The sequence below is a fragment of the Coenobita brevimanus genome, chromosome 24 (assembly GCF_032717465.1).
Source record: "Coenobita brevimanus isolate Jiangsu-jjx chromosome 24, ASM3271746v2, whole genome shotgun sequence".
Taxonomy (NCBI): domain Eukaryota; kingdom Metazoa; phylum Arthropoda; class Malacostraca; order Decapoda; family Coenobitidae; genus Coenobita; species Coenobita brevimanus.
The window spans coordinates 17,590,752-17,611,334 of NC_136977.1; the positions used below are offsets into that span (position 1 = coordinate 17,590,752).

Here is a 20,583-nt window from a genome sequence, read left to right on the forward strand (position 1 = left end):
CACTACAACTCATGGTACAGCTGGTTGTCGGTGGGCGCAAGGGGTGCGGCTATGGCCACTACACAGGCAGCCGTAAGTGGCGGCCAGGTGTGGGAGGAGGGCCGTCTGGGGTGTGTTCCCGGTGCGAGTCTCTGGTGGTGTAGTCTGGGGTCTGGATCGAGATGAAAGGCGGAGTGATGGGCAGCCCTTTCCTGGTGAGGGCCCTGGGAGTATGGTGGCCCTCTGGACTAGGGTTGGACAGGGCTAAGAGGCGCTCAGTGCAGCGCCTCCCCTTCGTAGTGGTGGGAGTCCTGGGGGCAGACTTGGGCTGGTCCAAGCCGAGAGTCGACCGCAGGGCACTCATTACCTCCCTGGGGCTGCAGTCTCTCCTGGAGGAGGTGGCTGTCAGGGGTTGGCTGCAGCCACCTGTACTGGGGGAGTCCGGCAGCTGCTGGTGGCATCGGGGGTGGCTCGCCATTACATGGGGGCTGCGGTCTCACCTGGAGTAGGAGACTGTCAGAGGTGGACTGCAGCTGCTCACTCTGGGGGAGTCTGTCAGCGGCTGCAGGCACTGGGAGCTGTGCTGCAGTGACAGGACACCTGGCCTCAGGGTGGTCTCGTCCCAGGTACTCTCTGGCAGGGGTCCTGTGGGGGAGCAGTCTCCACTCTCCGTGAAGGAGGGGAGGCGGGAGGGGCGCCTCAGCCACGGGATGGGCGGGCTGAGTGAGAGGCGTCGCCCTCACTGGGAGCCTCCAGGGTCACGGAGAGAAAATGACCAGTGACCTGTTCCCCAGCCTGACGGGCCTGATGGTCCCTGCCGAAACTCTGTTCCGGGGCATAGGAAGGAGGTCTGGAGGACAGTGCCTAGGCTCCCTCCCAGGGTGGTGGTCGAGGGAGATCCGGTGGATACTCCCTCGGCCTGGCAGACCTGGTGGACACTGCCGGGGGACCATTCATCCCGGGGACAGCCAGAGGAGAATTCCTGTAGGGCCTTCTGGCTTGGGCTGCAGGTCCAGTGGACTTTGTCGCCCTTCTGCTGTCGGGGGATAGCGAAGCTGGGGGACAACTGGTGGTCTTTCCCCCTGTGGCAGATCCGGTGGATACCACCAAGGGTCCTGCCGCCCTCCTGGGGAGCACAAGTGATGGTCATCAATGAGACTGTCCAACACGCCAGCTTCTGGAGGTGGGTGGCAGAAGGAGGAGATCCAGTGGACGCTCCTCCTACAGTAGATCCAGTGGATGCTACTGTGCCACTGCTTCCCTTGGATGTAGTAGGCATATGAGCTCAAGCTGCAGCTCATCCTCTCTTAGGGGCAGGTCCAGTGGACTCTGCATCCGAGGGCCTACTTGGGACTTTGCTAGGGCAAGACCCACCCCGATTCTGGCGAGTGCTTGCTCCGTCAGAGAGTAACGCACTCGATCTGAGTACTGCCTGGTGGTCCGGCTGCATGGAAGAGGGGCGTTGGGTCATGTGGGACATATATCCCTCCCATCCGGAATGTGGATGTACCTCCCCATTGCCTCCTGCTGGGGTGGGGGCTACTTCCCTATGTCCTCCTCCTGGGGTGGTGGTGTCGGGCTCGCTCCTCCGGGTGGATATTTCAGTAAGCATCATCACTACACTTTATCATTTCAGTTGCAAATCTTGTACAGTATGCTAGACAGCCCATGGAAGTAAATAATGCATCATAAACGTACAGGTAACGTACTGCACTTTACACCCTATACATTATGTATGATTCTGGCATGAATGCCATTCTGTTTCATAAATAATCAAACTAGCATTGACAAGGAATCGACACAAAGTGGCGCTGTATTCCTTGGGTGGAGCAAAGCAGCTACACAATCTACTGAGGAGCCAAACCTTCTAGTATTTCCCTGCGTCTCACTGGGAGAAGGACCCTGGCATGATGCGTCAACAACAAGGGGTGCCAATTCCCTGCATGGTGTATGTAATGTACTGTGCCTGTAGGATGGCCCCTGAGAAGCAGTTGTCGACCTGTGGTCAATGGGTCTTCTCGGCCAGACAGACCTTTTTAAAGCAACAGCATCAGCTTTGTCACACTACTGTACTCCTTCGATAAATTGAAAGAAATAATATTATCTAGGCAGACAACTGGTAAGGCACCATGAAGTACTGTATACTTAAGGAGATGGGATGATGTCTTCCCTCAAGGCAAAAGAACTGAAAAGAAATGCGCCTGAGACCATGGATCATTTGGCTAGCTACTGCCTGTTGTAGACAAGATCTAAAACAAAGCATATCAACACTCAAACCCTGCTGTGTGTGTGTGTGTGTGTGTGTGTGTGTGTGTGTGTGTGTGTGTGTGTGTGTGTGTGTGTGTGTGTGTGTGTGTACCGGTATATCATTCATCATCATCCGGACCCCCTTTCCCACCTTAGGGCAGGGTGAGGAGTAGCAACGTCCAGACATTCCAAGTTTACATTCACTACATTCTGTGGCTCCCATAAACGTATCCGATTGAGTCAGTCCGGACGCTGTCACGTTAAAAATGGGTGCCAAATCCCTGATCATGCAGTTCTCACAACATTCATCCAGCCAGCTCGATCTCTTGTCAGTTCCCTAGCATCACCGACTTCCATACCTCACTTCCTCATACACTCATCCACCAAATCCTTCCACCATCTCCTTGGCCTACATCGCCTCCTTCCTCCTTCAAACTAGCTCAGATATACCTTCTTCACCACTCTATTGTTATCATTCTCTCCACATGACCATACCATCTCAGTACACTCTCTTCGACTCTGGTGTCCACAGACCTCACTCCACATCTTGCACGAATCACATAATTTCGTATCCTATCCACTCTCTGTACTCCACATACATTTCTCAGCGTCCCATTTCCACTGCTCTCACTCTTGACTTTTCTTTTCATGCCACACCATAGTCTCACATCCATATGTTAAAGTTGGCACTAACACTCCATGTAAGCCTCGTGCAGCTGCAACGCTCAAGCCCCTGTTTCTTATCAAGGCTTTCATAGCACCCGCTAGTTTCCTTCCTTGTGTCACTCTACTTTCAACTTCTTTTTCACATTTTCCTCTCTTTTCTATCACTGTACCCAGGTATTTTTACTATCTCATCAATTCCAGTCTCTCTCCATTCACTGTAACATTACACTGGGATTCACCTTCTCACAATAACTATCACTTTACTCTTTTCTACATTTACTCTCAAGGCACGACGCTCACGGATATTAGCAAAATTTTGCACATCTACCAAGTACTTGTGCGGTATTTGCAAGTAGTACTGAATCATTAGCATACAATAAATTTAAGATATTCCATCCATCACCATCTCTCTCTCTCTCTCTCTCTATACAGTATTCATCGGCTAGTTCTGCTGCTCTGTCTCTCACGTCTTCTCCTCGGCCCATTCCTGCTCTTGATTGTTTTCCTGTTCTTACTCGCCTCTTCCGTGACCTATGGCAAACTTCCTGGTACTCCCAGGTCACCAATAAACTTCATCTCGTTAAACCTTCTTTTCTTCCATGGCCAATTTCCACTCATCCCAATCGTCGGTGGGAATTTGTCCTCGCTCGTCTTCGCTTGGGTCACATCCGCCTCACTCACGTCCACTTAATGAGTGGTGACCCCCCTCCACTTTGTTCACGCTGTAACTGCCCCTTGACTATCAGACACCTTGTTCTCGACTGCCCGTCGATACTTTGCGACCGTCGCTCTGCTTTTCCGTTCCTCTCATTATTACCCCGCCCCTCGTTCCTTACTGATTTCCTTGGTGTTTCTCCTACTTTTTCTATATCTAATATTATTGCTTTTCTTTCTGCTCTGCTTATTTTGCATCTAATTTAATTATCCTCCATTCTTTGCCGCCTTAGTGCCACATAGCCTCTCTAGGCTTGGTGCTAGTTTTTTCTCACTATTCATTCATTCATTAGTCATGGATTGCACAGGAAAAGTATATATGGTCAGCGTAAGCTGATGGTGGTTGATAACAAACATATACTACTTTAACATTTCAGGATGAAGATGTCTTTTCTGAGCTGAATATAACTGTGGCATTAGCCATAATAAAACAGAAAAGACATCACTGGGTAGAAGGGGATAATGAGATTAAATCTAACCCCTTCAGCAGCGATGTCTTTCCCTAGCCAAACAGAATACCTGTACAGTACAGTCAGCTGATAAGAGTCAAATGTACAGTAACAGAAAAGACCTTGAGATGAATAGGTTAATCATACAGAGGGTACGGAGCTGAGTGTGTGTGTACATAAATGCTGTTACGTATCAAAGTAATATTCTACACTGAACCTGGACACCAAGACAAATGAAAATTGGCAGTAAAACTGCAAGATATTAGGAGTAATGAAGGCCATGCTTCTAACAGAGTGAATATGAAAGAAGTAACTGTATGATATATAATGATATCTGATGTATAGTAATGAAAGAAATACAGTGTAAAAGGATGCGAGCTATAAATGAGTGAAGTGAAGATGAGTTATGGGTAAGCTCCTTCTGAGATTACACATGTGCAGAAGGATAAATGAATATTTAGCTATTATGACAACAAATCTGGTATACTTTAATATGACAGAATTTGTCAAGAAGTCCACTTTACAGTTAACATAGTAACAAACAATGTGAGACAAAGTAATTATAAGCTATTGATGCAGATGGGGGAAGACTGAGTCTAAAAGACAAGGTTAACCATTTTGACTGCTAAGAATTCTCTCAACACAATTAAATAATCTGTTTTTATTTTACATATTACTTGCAAGTATATTGTGGCAATAAAAGGTCTACTTGAAAAACTACTTAAGGCTCTAGACTGTTTAAAAATTTTCTGGAGATAGTTTGAAAAAAATTCCTCCAATGAATCACGTGCAGTGCAAGGGTTAAAGAGTATGATGAAAGGTCATTTGGAATGGAATGAAAGGTTCTCAAGGCAAAAGTCAATCTTGGGAAATAAAATTAGGGAACAGTCAGAAAGATCTAATTTAAAGAAGTCAGCACGGATTCAGGCAAGGACTATCCTGCCTCAAAAACTTTTTGTCATTCTTCTCGGTCTATGAGGCTGTAGATAGCGATAAAACTTGCGATATTATTTATCTGGACTTTAGTAAAGCTTTTGATAGGGTTCCACACAAAAGGCTAGTTAGAAAGGTTCGAGCACACGGTACAGATGGCGATATCCTAAAATGGATAAAATGCTAGCTGAAGGGAAGAAAGGAGGGAGTATTAATAAATGGAACTAAGTCAGATTGGGGATTAGTAACTAGCGATGTACAACAAGGATCAGTACTCGGTCCCTCATTATTTATCATACATATATAATGATCTAGATTTAGGAATCACTAAAAGTGTTAGCAAATTTGCCGATGACACAAAATTAGGGCGTATCATTAACTCGACTGACGATTGCCTTAACTTACAAAAGAACCTCGATATACTGTCCAAATGGTCTAAAAATTGGCAAATGGAATTTAACGTTGAAAAATATACGTAACGTGGGCAAGACCATTGGAGATGCTAAATACAGCTTAGATACCAAAGATATTAGTAAATCGGAATGCGAGAGATCTAGGACTTAGGGTTTGTAAAGACCTCAAACCAATGCAAACAGTGTATTAATACGAGAAATAAATGGAATAGGATCCTAGGATTTATTTCGCGAAGCGTGAGCAATAGGACATCCAAAGTAATACTGCAACTTTGTCTAGCATTAGTAAGGCTACTTTAAGACAACGCCGTGCAATTTTGGTGTCCGTACTATTGAATGGATATAAATTCGTTAGAAAATGTACAGAGAAGAATGACAAAAATGATACATGACGTTCGGAACCTGTCGTATCAAAACAGACTAAAAAGACTAAATCTGCACTCACTACAGAGGCGTAGAGTGAGGGGGAGACTCATTGAGGTGTTTAGATGGACTAAGGGATCAAATAAGGGATATATTAGCTAGGTACTTAAAGTAACCATACAGGATAGAACTATAAGTAATGGTTTCAAATTAGATAAATTCCGTTTTAGTAAGGAAATTGGTAGAAACTGGTTTGGCAACAGGGTAGTAGACGAATGGAATAAGCTGCCTAGTGATGTAGTTTGCTGCCCCTTCCATTGGAAGTTTCAAGCATAGGCTAGATAAGCATAAGACAAAATTTAAGGGGTAAGTATAAAAAAGAGAAAAAATCTTATAAATAGTACTATTTCATTCTTTTTACTTTTCTGGTTACACTATGATAGTCTCTCCTTTCACACTTACCTATAAAATGTCCGCGCCAGTTTTCTATACTGTCTGGTGTTCCGACTTTTTCTTGTCGCCTTCGGCTGGAGGGTTTGGAGGGCAAGGGAGAGCCTTCTTCTTTGCTATCCTTTTCTCATTCTAGTGGTTCAGTTACTCTTTTAGGAGCTGCCTAGCATGGGCCAACTGGCCTACTGCAGTTATCCTCTCTTCTTGTGTTCTCTCCTTGAATCAGAGTGAATTATGTTGGGGTCTTTGTTGTGTGTGTGTTCTTAGGCTTTGGCAGTAGGCCTATGCAAGAGATGCTAAAACAGAAAGTGAATTCCTTACAGGACATGAAGTGCTGTTTCTCCCTGATGTTGATACAGTTGCTTAGGACAACGTTTTGTGTCAGAATGAGGAAAAAAGCCTAGTACACTCTAGTACAGTAATACTGTGAAGGGTTAACAATTTTAGAGGGTTCTCTGTATTTATTCTCATACACAAGCAGTGTATAGTGTCTGGAGTACAAAAAAAAAAAAAAAAAAAAATGGAGGAAATAAGGATTTGAAACTAAGCTGCTGTCATCACTACATTTCAGCTACATAAATCTAGAGTGAGAGCTGTTGCAACGAATTATGGCATGGTGCATCAGAAGTGTGGCCTGGCATTGAGGGATATATGGAAAATTAAAGGATTCATGAAGAATACGGTGTTTAAAGAAGTACAAAGGAAAGCAGGTCACATCAGACCTACTGATTGTTTCACATCTGTTTGTTATAATTAAATCAAACAAGAGGCGATTCCAAGGCACAGCAAACCCGTCGCCGGCAGTAATTTTAGTGCTGACGTATAAACACAGCAGGATATCTATCAAAGATGTCACATATGAAATTTGGAGTAAATCGAGTGAAAATTGACGATTTTATGCCCATTTGAAATTTTAGGCCCGACCCACCTGACATTGACCCCGCTACCGCTATGCTGGGGGGTGACCCTCCTGATGTAATGAGGCATATTACAGGATGCAGATTTGAAAGATGCACCTTTAGGTTTTGGTTTCATGTCGATATGACAAATCCGAACGTTTTGGCGGAAAAAACAATTTTTTTTTCTTTTACATTTGTTGGGCCTACAGCCTAGGCCTTGGCCCAGTTTGGCCCAAATATATTCAGGTGATCAGAGGGTCATAACCCATCATTCCTGTAATTTTTGTTAAAATCGCACCAGTAGTTTTTGCGTAAAGTTGTTAACAGACGGACTTGCAGACAGACAAACAGGCACATAAACAAACAGACAAACAGAGTGAAAACAACACCCGTTCCCGAGACCCTCCGGGGCGGGGACGGATAATGATGCCACGCTTCCTTGTATGGAATCCCCATACTGAGGTTGGCTGTAGTACAGCTGATGGTTTTTATGAACTAGATGATAAACCAAGAGCTAAAATAAACGAATCAGTACTACTGTACTACACCTTCCAATAGTTCCTGGAAACTATTAGATGAGAGAGAGAGAGAGAGAGAGAGAGAGAGATTTATCATAAGAATTTTAACGACACAAGCATCTAAGTTTGAATTACTTGTGACTGAGTTTCATGCTTAAGAGTGGTCATTTTGTGGTTAGTTCCCAAGCCTGTATCCACTTTTCACTTATGGTAGTACCTTTCATGGTTGATGGTAGCAAACCGTCTACAGTACTATCTTGTTATAATGTAGGAAAATCAAAAGATGTAAGGAAAAGAAAAAAGTAATCGTTTTGCCCTATGCAGTGAATGGAGAGTGAGGTACTAAATAAGAGAAGGTATTAGAGCGAGGTAAGTGGAAAAAGGCACTGTAGAAGATCAAGAGCTATGTAGAGAGAGAAGATGCAATAGTATGTCTGGGAGAGTTGTCGTTATGAAAAGGTGAGAGAAGTTATTGGAGGTTCTCTTATTGATGCTACCCCTTGCAGGATGAAGCATTAGCCAATAGGGTAAATTTTTAGAAGTAACCAACGTTTTCTTTTATTATTATTTTTATGTTTTCCAATGCAAAATACTGTGTTTTAATTAGTTTTGACCTTCATTTTTGGGGGAAACTCCCCCTTTTAGAATTTTGAGTAAGATTTCCAAAAGAAGGTTTATCCCCCAAAATCAAGATCAAAATTAATTAAAAACGCACTATCTTCCATTAAACGAACCCAAACTAACAACCTAACCTAACCTAACCTAACCTAGGCCTAACCTAGGGCCTGCCATAAGACCGAGTGCACACGCCTGCACCAGCCAATATGGCGCAACATTCATCCGCTACTGAGCGACAGCCTAACCTAAGTTACTATATGACTACCCCTACAAAATTTGCTCCCCCAACTCAAACTAGGCTTAAAAGGTAAGTCTTAGTTAGAATAGTTCAGGGACGTAATATAATGAAAATTGGTAACGTTGGTTACTTCTAAAGTTATACCGCCAATAGATAGGGGAGAAATAGATATGCATGTGATGAAGTGTTTCTATTTCTTGGAATGTCAGGGCTTCATAATTATCCATTCTTGAACTATGAATATTGAATTGTGACTCTAGGGACCTCACATTAATGGTCTTTCTCATAGGTTATTGAGAAACCTAATTAGGTGCATGGGTTCTTGAGAAGATTCCATTACTTCAGTTGCCCACAGGTGATTTTCAGCCTTTGTTTGTGGGATCAAAATCTAGTGGATTATCACTGAATCCCAACTGGCCTGCAGAATGTAGACTCATTTTCTGCAAACTTGTTTAGTAGTTGAAAAAGTAATCCAGCTTAATGGACCATATTCCATTATTTCAGCTTCAAAGGTAGGATTGTGTGAGAACAGTTCCTATATAACAACTGCCTCCACACTTTATTAGCAATAGTTCATAATCTTTCTACTCGGGAGAAACTCAAAGAATTCAAAAACACAAGCCACTAAAGAAACTGAACAACAGTAAGGGGACTGAGGGTCTGAATGAGAACAAACTTGAAACACAACGGAAAGGTATCAGATAGACATTGGTTACCAGCATTAGGTCTGACCTCATCAGGATCATTTCTTCTAAAGGACAAGATTTATATACAGTGATTCCATGCCCGACAGGAGACTCTTCACAATGTGTGCTACAGACTTGGAAGGCTCACAACCATGGAACCAAGAGCCATGCCACAGAGTCAAAAGAGTAATGTCTGAGAGCCTTCCTATCCACAGCTCCATGATGTTAGTGCTACTTCCTGGATGAATTCAGAGGCTTTCGGGAAAAATAAGACAGCTTACAGAATTGAGATTGTGATCAAAGGAGACCATAGGAGATGAGGGATTGACGGTAAATAGAATGACTGTTTGTAATGATGAGGCCATTAAATTTTATACTTTAACTTTTTTTTGAGGTAGAGTTATGTGTCAGGTGCCATTAAAACTGCACTGTAGAGCATCCAAGGTAGAAAAGATTCAGGTTTCTTCCCCAGGTGGATCAGTGAACTGAAGAGAGCCACATGTGGTAATGGTGGATATTAAAATTACCTAAGTTATATTATTTCTGAGTAAGAATACATGGACAGAATATGTTGCACTTTAAAGATGATATATTACACAAATTTTTAAAAGATTGTGTCCAAAAATTCAAAAGCCACCTGTCTAGAAAACCAGTATCGTACAGAGAGTCTAGGAGAATACAGATACGGGATTGCTGATAACGGCGACAGGGAGTAATGTCTCTTTGATAAAGTGAATGTGAGGTTTCGAGGAGGCTGTGTTCTGCTAAACGCAGATCAGAGAAAAGGACTGCTGGGGAAGTCCATAAATTGCTTAATATGTGCAGCCCTTGTTTGCAGAGGCTTGTTATCCACTTACCTTCCTACAAGATCACCCCAGCAATTCTTTCTTATGTCATGCAGAGTTGGGTAGCAGTGTCTGCCATATACTCGTAGTAGCTACCTGGGAGATCCTCACTGTCATAGGAGGGAATAATTGGTGTGATGAGATCTATGGGAGCACCAGAACCTGTGATCGCCTGCAAGGGTAGAAATGCTGGAGGTGATGAGGGGGGCCTAGGGGGCTGACATCTTGGCAGTGGCCACTGAGAAAGCCTTTACATGGTCTTTGCCTGGGAGCAGTGCGGAGGAGTGTATGATGTTACAGTATCTTCCATGCAGATTTGCGTGGAAGATGTATGTGACAGGCCATAGACTGTAGTTTATTTCCAAGCCTAATTTTCACATATCAACACCCCCTTTCACACCACCACTTTTATATGCACTAATATGATGGAAGATGTAAAGATTATAGGTCTTCGAATTAGCATGGGTTTGTATGACTGGATGAACCCCATGCCAGATTAATGAAATTTTAAGAAGCGCAGAATACATACTGACAGAGGTGGGAGTTTCAGGCCTTTTGATATAGGGCTTCGCTAAAGTCTGTGAGCTAATCTGGGCCTTCGTTAGTCACTGAAGTCTATGGGAGTGAAACAACTCGTTTCCGAAAATCGTTAGACAAACGGTCAGTGCCGCTCCTATACATGGTCCCGTGTCTCAAAGTTAAACTCTCAAACAGTCCCCTGCCCAAGCGAAACTACAGAAGATACATATCTCACAACCATAGATCAGCAACCAACTTCACCACATAATACCGTAGATTACTCAGGGCATAATTGTACGGGCTTACATTTCCCACATACACTACAGAGTACAGAATGCGCACGGTATGTGTGTGTGTGTGTGTGTGTGTGTATTATCTTTGGAGAACCACGTGGTCAGGCTTGGGAAACCTGTCCCACTCGACTGAGTCTGCTAAGGTGGTCGGCACGGCCAACCTGGCTGGCAATGCAGGATAATGGTTGTAATATCCGTTGAAAAACATCCGTTCCACCTACGCATACTGTAGCATGAAGGAACTTACAAATATATTGCAAACTAGAATTTTGGTGGATATATCCAGATTCCTTTGTGAAAACATACTTCCCTTAAGACCTGTTCAGATCTTGGGCCAGAGATTATTACCCTGTGGAAACCTTTTTCTACAAACGCCCTTGACATGAAATGTATAGAGGATATAAAAAATCATATGAATTAATTAAAGAACTGTTAACTTCATTTAGCTCAGATAGTCAAGAGGTATTCAGTGTACTGTGTTGTTATAAAAATTTGTACATCTTGAGATTGAGAGCCACTTTGTTGAAGGGCAGTGGACCAAGCTTATGTTCGCCTATCCACCACGTGCGCATTGTTGTGACTCTCGTAACCCTCTGGCGGCGAGCAGGGGAATGAGCTTCGGCCACAGCCGCTGAGCGGCTGAGCCGCCTGAACCCCTCAGTCAGCTGTTGGAGTGTGCAGGGTGGGGATGTGTTCTTGAGTCTCGTTTTCCTCCAGTGTTTTGCTCACTGAACAATAAACATGGAGTTTAAAAACGGGGTTTTCAACGCAGCCAGGGATGGTAACCTGCGTAGGTTAAAGGTAAGACTGAATAATCATGTGTTTATTGGCTTGAACAGAAAATTAGCTGTGTTATTTGGAGCTGCCACAAGATTTGCTTTTTGCGTGAAGAACATTTCTGGCTAACAATAGATTTTGCTATTGAAAGATAATTCTTCATGTTGAGTTAACGAACATTTTGCTCCCCGAATGTGATCGTGTACTGTTTTGTGAATAATTTACTATACGGTAGCAATTGAATTATTATTATTATTATTATTATTTTATTATTTATTATTTTATTATTACTGATGACGGATAACACTTGCAGGGAGGACCATATTAAATCGTTGTGTCTCAGGTGCAATTTCAGGGTTTCATTTTCATTTATTTCAGTGACTTTATTACCTTAGCAGAGGTAGATAGCCCTACATATTTGCAACTTCAGTCAGTGAATTTCGATAAGCTAACCTCTCGTACTTTGGATGTAAAAGTGTTTACTCCTGTTACTGAAACTCTTCTGTTATTGAAACCTGCAGCACTTACCTTCACTCAGTTCCTAAGCGGGAACTGTGTACAGTTACCCATTATTATGTATCAAGAATGAAGTGCTGTTATATTTCAGCATAAATTGCTGCATTAATATGCCTCGAGATAAGTGAGCAAGAAGTATTGCAGTTCATACATTGGGATGGGTTGTGTTTTATGTATGATAATTAATTTTGCAGATTTAATTGTGAAGTGGAGGCATCCCCAGTTAGAATAATTGCCTTGCAGTGTCACATGTTAACACTTTAAAACCAAGCATGCTTTTGTTGAAAATATGACTCATACGTAGTTTACTCTTTAAACTTTTCGATACCAGGTAACCTCCCCACTATTATACCAGGGCTGTGCTTGAAAGTTTATTCATGGTTAAGCCAGACGATTTTTAGATGCAGGAGCTTCGTGGGAGCGAGCTTGTCCGTCAGTCACTTGTTGAGGATTTCGGGAGACCACTTACAGACTTTTGCGAAGCCCTAAGTTCCACGCATCAGTCTTCTACACTTTTATTTCGTATTCAGTTGATGTAAGTCCCTAGTAGTCAAGAGGGTAGGAGCTGCCGGGTAATATTATTAGCAGTAGCTTAGATTTAATGAGAATCAGATAAAACTGAGTGTGATGTAACGATAACTTTCGGTGCAGTAGGCTATTCAGTCACCATTGCCAGGTGTGTTAGAGAATAGCAGCTCTAACAAAAACAAATATTAGGATGCTTGGAAAAATTTTCCAGTCATAAACCTTGGTATGCTGTCATGCGAAAGGATAAGTAAAAGTGTTCTTGGATCAGCATGCTGAAAGATACGCCGCTTATTACCACAATTAAAAACGAATGATCATAATCATGAACAGCACACGAACCGTACCAAATTATAGATACCTGGTACAGTATATAATGATGCAGGGGAGGCCACAGGATTACCGTATTTTATTATTATTATTATTATTATCATCATCGTCATTATTATTTATCATTGGGTGGGGGTGAGGAAACTTGAAAGTACTGACTATTTACTAAAAAACAAGATAAACTTCTTGGATATAAGATGAAGGGATGTTTCAGTCAGCAGTAACTGTCCCAGCTATTGCTCAGTTCCATCTCGTGGTTATTTAAATTATATATATATATATATATGGAGAGGGATGATGATGGAAATTTATTGTATGCTGATGATGCAATGCTACTTGCAAATATCGCACAAGAACTTGGTAAATGTGCAGAATTTCGCTAATATCCGTGAGCGTCGTGTCTTGAGAGTAAATGTAGTAAAGTGATGGTTATTGGCAGATGGTGAATCCCAGTGTGATGTTACAGTGAATGGAGAGAGACTGGAATTGATGAGATAGTAAAAATACCTGGGTACAGTGATAGAAAAGAGAGGAAAATGTGAAAAAGAAGTTGAAAGTAGAGTGACACAAGGAAGGAAACTAGTGGGTGCTATGAAAGCCTTGATAAGAAACAGAGGCTTGAGCGTTGCAGCTGCACGAGGCTTACATGGAGTGTTAGTGCCAGCTGTAACAAATGGATCTAAGACTATGGTGTGGCATGAAAATGAAAAGTCAAGAGTGAGAGCAGTGGAGATGGGACTGCTAAGGAATGTATGTGGAGTACAGAGAGTGGATAGGGTACGAAATAATGTGATTCGTGAAAGATATGGAGTGAGGAAGTCTGTGGACACCAGAATCGAAGAGAGTGTACTGAGATGGTATGGTCATGTGGAGAGAATGATAACAATAGAGTGGTGAAGAAGGTATATGTGAGCTAGTTTGAAGGAGGAAGGAGGCGATGTAGGCCAAGGAGAAGGTGGAAGGATTTAGTGGATGAGTATATGAGGAAGCGAGGTATGGAAGTCGGTGATGCTAGGGACCTGACAAGAGATCGAGCTGGCTGGATGAATGTTGTGAGAATTGCATGATCAGGGATTTGGCACCCCTTTTTAACGTGTCAGCGGACTGACTCAGTCGGATAGGCTATGTTTATGTGATGCCACAGAATGTGGTGAATGGTTTTGGAATATCAGATAGAGCCAGGATTCCTGGGGCTTGAATGATGAGTGAATGGAAGCGTGGCCCATTGGAATGGGCAAACTTGGAATGTCTGGACGTTGCTAACTCCGCACCCTGCCCTAGGGTGGGAAAGGAGGTCCGGATTATGATGAATGATATACCGGTACACACACACACACACACACTAGGGTTTGAGTGTTTGATTTGTTTTAGATCTTGTCTACAACAGGCGTAGCTAGCCAAATACTACCGGTAGTAATAAACATAAGAAGGGAGGATACCTATAGTAGGTCGGATGGCCCATGGTAGGCAGCTCCATGAAGAATGTGGCTAGAGTTCTAGACTAAGACATGGACAGCAAAGATAACGATTCATTCTTGTTTTAGATTATAATATATTGCATATTAGTGTACTATATTACTTTATATTGCATATTAGAGTATTATATTTCCCTGAGTATATACCGGTATGCCTGTTTTGTTAGCATGCCCAGGTGCTCTCGTGAAAAGAGTACTGTGTCTTCCTGAAATTGGACATGTCCCCAGTCAAGACATTTTCCAATGTAATTTTAACATTCATTGATAGCTATTATCGGGAAACATTAAAAGCCAGGAACTGAACATGCCATACATGACCAAACCGAATGTTTTTTTCTTTGGCTCACCAGGTCTTTCATTTGAACCAGAAAAAAGGGGAGGGAGGATGAGACAATGAATTAAAAAATCCGGGCATAGGCCTAGCCTAGTTACGGTACCGTACCTCGTAAAAGGGATGAGTAATGGACTTGTATATGTGATTTTGTTATTTTTCATAACTTAGTAGTATGATTTCCTCCGTGGCTTTGAACAGAAAGACAGTTGCACCTCTTTTCTGTTTTTCTTTGGCAGTGGCATATTATTAGGTCGATAAGGGTACGGTTGCTAGTGATTTCATAATGCACATAGCCTTTAGGGTACTTACCATAAGTTACTTCCAGAATAATATGTTTTCGGATTAGGTACCGGTATTGTTTGAGGTAGGGTACATTTTTGCCTTACGAAATTAAAATTACACGATACCACATGAAGATTTTTATCGGTATTACTTAAGTTCAGACTACGTACTGTACGATGTATACCATAGTCCTCATTGTCAGAATTTGTGTACCAGTATGCCTAACAGGTGATTTGTCGTACCAGTGCTATTATTTTTTAAAATATATATCAATAGGCCTATATGTATAGGCGAGGCGAATTGCTTGCTTAGGTTAATGAGCATCGTGACATAATTGCGTTCGTAATGTTGATATACGGTACCTTAGCAAGGTAACTAAGCGTAGCAACAAGTTCACTGTTCTCAGTGCATCGATGATTGTTTATTACGGATTCACTTACCACCTACAAGTATTTAAAGCTTTGCATGTGTCATTTGTTAAGGAATCTTTCTAATAAACATCGATACACTACCTTAGGCGTACGTAAAAAAGACATTAGCTGCCGAAATCTAAAAAGACGGACTTGAAATGAGGCTGGCCTCAAAGTGCTTAACCTAATTTTACCCGTACGGTACAATTAGGGCATGTGTTGAGGGTGCAGAATGCTAAAACGTGTACGAGTATGCCAGCGTCTGTTCCTCTTGTACTACCAGCACATGTATATTACTTCGCCCCTTATGCCTATTGGACTACCGACACATGTACTGGGTATACTACTCCACCCTCTGTACCTGTTGTATTGCAAACACTTGCATCCGTACTCTACCCTGTACCTCTGGTACTGCCAGCTCGTACTCCACCCTGTGTGCTTCTTGTACTGCCAACACACGACTCCACCCTCCGTACCGGTACCTCTTGTACTGCCAACACATGATTCCACCCTCAGTGCCTCTTGTATTGTCAATACATGTAGCCTACTCCTCCTTGTAGCCTACCTCCTGTCATGTTAACGCATGCAACGTAATCCACCCTCTGTACATCTTGTTATTGTCGCTACTCAGGTCATGAAGTGAGACCTTCACTCCCAGGGATTGGGGCTGGAAAGGCAGAATCCTATGTTAAAGGCTGTATGTTACCGTGGGTCGGTATAGCGTAGATAGCTTAAACGGTGAAAAGTGGTTATTGACAGTCACATTACAAGAATACATTCGGGGTACGCATATTTATTGTAGATGAGAATAAACAAGCCGTAATAAGTTAGCTAACTTTTTTTTACGAATACTGCACTCATATCTTATTGTGGTTAGATTAGCGCAGACAGCATTGGTATGTTTAATGATGTCATTTTGTTTTGTCATTGATGAACAGCGCAAGGTGGTTATTTACCATGTAGGAAATTGTGAGTAGCGATTAGTGCTGTCAGCATGGCTGAACGACAGATGAGCAGTCCGGACCTGTGGTGGTGTGGTGATGTGGGTCATAAGAGAGAGCGGTGCTCTGCTCACATGAATAGACCTTCGTCAGCTCCATTGTCCTAGGCACTGGCCACTGGTAGAAGTGGGTGGTTTGGTGTGCTTCAAATTTACGAGTTGATATTTAGCTATTAATGACAAGTTTGCGTTTACATGGCAGGTTGTAGTACTTGGCCTAGATACTTACGGTACCATGTTTTGCAGCAGTAACCTCCAGATTATTATAAGGTATGTCAGACATAAGTTGGTAGATTATTATTTACTGCAGTAATTTTCGTAATAAACATATGGCAGCAAGGATTGTACAGTACCAGGCTAACGCTGAAAATCTGATAATTATATATTGGATATGAACAGCTAAGTGTCCTGGTGGCAGGTGTTAGATCTTGCCCTTGGACTGTCAGTAGCTGTTCGTATTTTTAGTACCTGCCATTATTTATGACGAAGAATTAGGGGTAGTCTAATGTTAGATACCTTACCGGTAGCCTAGTTGTATGGTATAACTCGACAAACTTACTTCTGTGTTAATAAGTTGTGTTATCCAGGACATGAACGTAAACTAAGGCTTACCGGTATGTCAGTCAGTAGTGGTTACGTTCATTGTTTCATCTGCCATATATGACTGCAGCTTGTGTAGTATTCACTTTAATCGTGGCCTACAGATAGCCTTTGCAGATAGGAATGACCGAGTTGTCTCAAGTTGTATTTTTGTATTGGGCAGTTGTTTAGTCTGCAGTGCAACTCTCCTGCTGCCATGCAGTTGTACTTAGCCTGCCGGACATAGACTGTTAGCAGGTGGCAGGTGACATACAGGAAGCAGCTGCTTCTGGGCCTGCGGGCTTACCTTTGTTCGTGGTCGCCCTTTAGTAGGTACAGTAGGCTACAGCCATAGGCATTGTTTGTTGTCGCATATCAGATGACGCTACGTCTCAAAAGTGTTGCATAGTAAACTGTCACCAAAGAGGCATGCCACATTTGTTTTGTCTGTCATGGACACCCAATATAGGATATAGTGGCAGAAATGGCTTAACTGTTCATGCTGATCAAAAGTTTAATGACTCACTGCTAATGTATACGACCTGAATATAGGCTAGCTCATTTATCCATGCACTTTTTGCAGCCACGTTGTGTAAGCTGGTTACCAGTTATTCGGATTAAACATTTACAAGACAGGAGGTACCGGGTAATTAGTAATATTTTCGTTGTTTGGGATATATGTTCTGTACAGAACAGTACGGTGCCCTTCTGCCTCTCATGGCCGCGTGTCCGAGACCGTTCTGCCAGCTGTCCGCAATCGGCATACCCACCCACTCCTCCTCCCTTACCTATCCTGGTGTACTAGCCAAGAATAAAATACAGAAGGGGATCGTCGCATCAAAGGGTTGGGCTAACATCGCCGCCCAAAGTATAACATGGAGGCATTTCTTCTGATTGTCGAGAAACACGGAAAGATCTGAAGGTGGGAATGTTATTTGTAGCCCAAAGATAAGGTTATTAGATTATAATGTTGGCTAAATATACCCTATAGGCCTATAAGGATATAATTTGTGGCCCAAGAATGGGGTAAAGTTTTGGTAAAGGCACTTCATTCTGTTAACATAAGCGAATTCCTTGACAGCCCTTGTCGGTTTTTCGTTACTGTAGCCTACCTGTCCTTGATAATCATTTTTTTCTTCCTGCAGAGTAAATTTATGTAGTTGATTTAGGCCTATGTATGAAACTCTGGAAGAAATGAAACGTTTGCAGAGTATTGCATCTGCATTTGGAAATCTAGGTAGCTATGGAAGTGGCGTGGGAAGCTTGGCAACAGGAAGCTGGGTGATGTATAGGCGCCTGGGGCTGTGATGCGAGTTCTTTGTTATGTTTGTTCCTGCGCAGCGTCACCGTTGTCTAAGCTAATATGGAAGCTTGTCTGCCCCTCCCTCTTCCTCCTCCCTCCCTTCCTCATTTGTAGCTTGAGAACTGCTTGCTTCATACCCTGTGTGTGTGTGTGTGTGTTTTATTCCGCAGTAATGTCCGAGGCGTTTGGTAAATCATTGTTTCACTCTGAGTTACGTATACCATTACAACATTGCATTTTTTTTTTTTTTTTTTTTAATGGAAGGGAAGGTGACTGAGCCCCCACGGGAAAGTGAAGTGATGTTCGTGTGGCGCTAAGTACCGTACCGAGCGTTGTGTTTTTGTACGGTGCTACCATGACGCATTATATATCATCGTTAGCATAGCAGACTTCGTGGAACGTCTTCCTTAGCGATTTATTTTGCCTATTGCACCTTAATATTATCATTTATATCAATTATTTCACATATCGGCATAGTTTGTATCACTTTTTTGCAAGATAATCCGGTGTGACGTGTAATTAATTGCTCGTTAGTTACGAAATCTAATTCACCGAGAAAACTGCTCCGTATCGTAATGTGCAGGATCGATCCCGATATTCGCTTAAACTTTAGATTGAGGTGTATTAATTTAAAGTGCTGTTATATATAGCTCTGGTACGGTACGTTAGCGAGGTAAGTACGGTACCGCATAGGGTGTAACGACTGTGGATTATGTTTACTGAATAAGTTACGTTGATTAAAGGTGGGTGTCTAATTTAGTTCAGTATATGTGGTAGGGTATTGTGGGTTAGCCTGTGTGAATGATTTAGCAGGTTACTTTTTATGATTTTCATGCCACTGGTAGATTGATTGTAGGTTATCTAGTACGGTGGGCGGCAAAACTGATAACGGTCGTGATAGTCATTCATCCTTTACGGGCAGCTTAGATAAGATTAGATGCGGTAATACTCGTACGTACGGAATCACCCTAGAACAATATGGAGATGCGTTAGACTATTATGGTAAAAATGAATAGGTGTCAAGTGGAGTTGGTGGAGGATTAGTGCCCCTCCCTGTAAAACAATTAACTCTAAGCCCTTGGCCACCCCGCCTGGGATACATGGCGTCTGGCAATGAATGAATGAATGATGAATAGGTTGTAGTAAATTCTGTAGCCTATCCCTGAATAGTGGTAGATAGTAAACCTGTGAGGTGTAGCTTCTGTTCACCCTTCCCCCCCACCCCCCGGCTGGAAGGAAATCATAGCCAGAACTTCACAACTGGCCTGTGTTAAAGTGGCAGTTAAAAGACCTACTAGACTGCAAGTGCCACTTCATTATGACGCCGATCCTTTTAATGTTTAGCAACTTCGACCTGCCTGCCACAATAACATGGGCGGTGTGTCATCGTTCGATGTAAAGTCCTGGCTTCGACTTTGCCTATCTTAGACAAGGGTAGATGGCTAGCAGAAACTGTAGCTTTCGAATGTACTTAGGCAGTGATGCTGGCCCGAAGTGAGTGAATAGTGAGGTGGTGGGAGGGCTGTGGGCCAGCGTACTGGTGGTGGCCGTGACCCAGAGCCGGTTTGCGGTCACCAGCCTCATTCTGACCACATCACTGCATCCTCGTGCTTCTCATTACCCATGCCACACACCACACCACCCGTTTTCACACCTCTTGTTCCACTTCCATAACTTCATGGTCATCACGGTTGCTTCGCGTCCCATGGACCAGAAAATTTGCACGCAGTCAAGTAATCACACAAATGTGGAGCAAATGGCTGCGTGTTTAGTATTTACCGGCCTAGGAGACCTATATTTTATGGCTATTGCAGTTAGGCTGGGCTTTGTGAAAAGAAATGAGCAGGGAGTGAATTTGTGATGGTGGAATCTTACAAACATACCGTAGGTCATGAAAAGCGTAGAGATGAGTGTGACATTGCACCAGGTGCTCACAAGGTTGGCAGTCAGGACTATTTGCACTCGTGAAATTGATGAATAACTCCAAGAAGGATTACACTAGGTTTTAAAGGAGAACTACATTGATTTACTTACCATATTTATGGCATATAGGCTCCACCATTTACGACATGCAGAACAGCATCCCATTTAGTTGTCTCCTCCAAGGTTGAACGCATCAGAAAATGGAAATGTTATCCCTGATGCTATGCAGTAAATTAATGTAAAAACAGCCACTGTACTCACCTACTCGGAATCATTCTGAAATTCCCATGGGCAATGTA

At 42.8% G+C, this 20,583-nt stretch overlaps 1 protein-coding gene across 1 annotated transcript in view; it reads left to right on the plus strand.

The window, feature by feature from the left end:
• Positions 1–11,500: 11,500 nt before the first annotated feature.
• LOC145393504 (protein fem-1 homolog C) overlaps positions 11,501–20,583 on the plus strand; it is a 436,136-nt gene continuing 427,053 nt past the window's right edge. Inside the window, exon 1 of the mRNA XM_080267632.1 lies at positions 11,501–11,631. Within this exon, the coding sequence (XP_080123758.1) occupies positions 11,572–11,631 (60 nt within the window). The 5' untranslated portion in view covers positions 11,501–11,571. The remainder of the gene's footprint in view (positions 11,632–20,583) is intronic.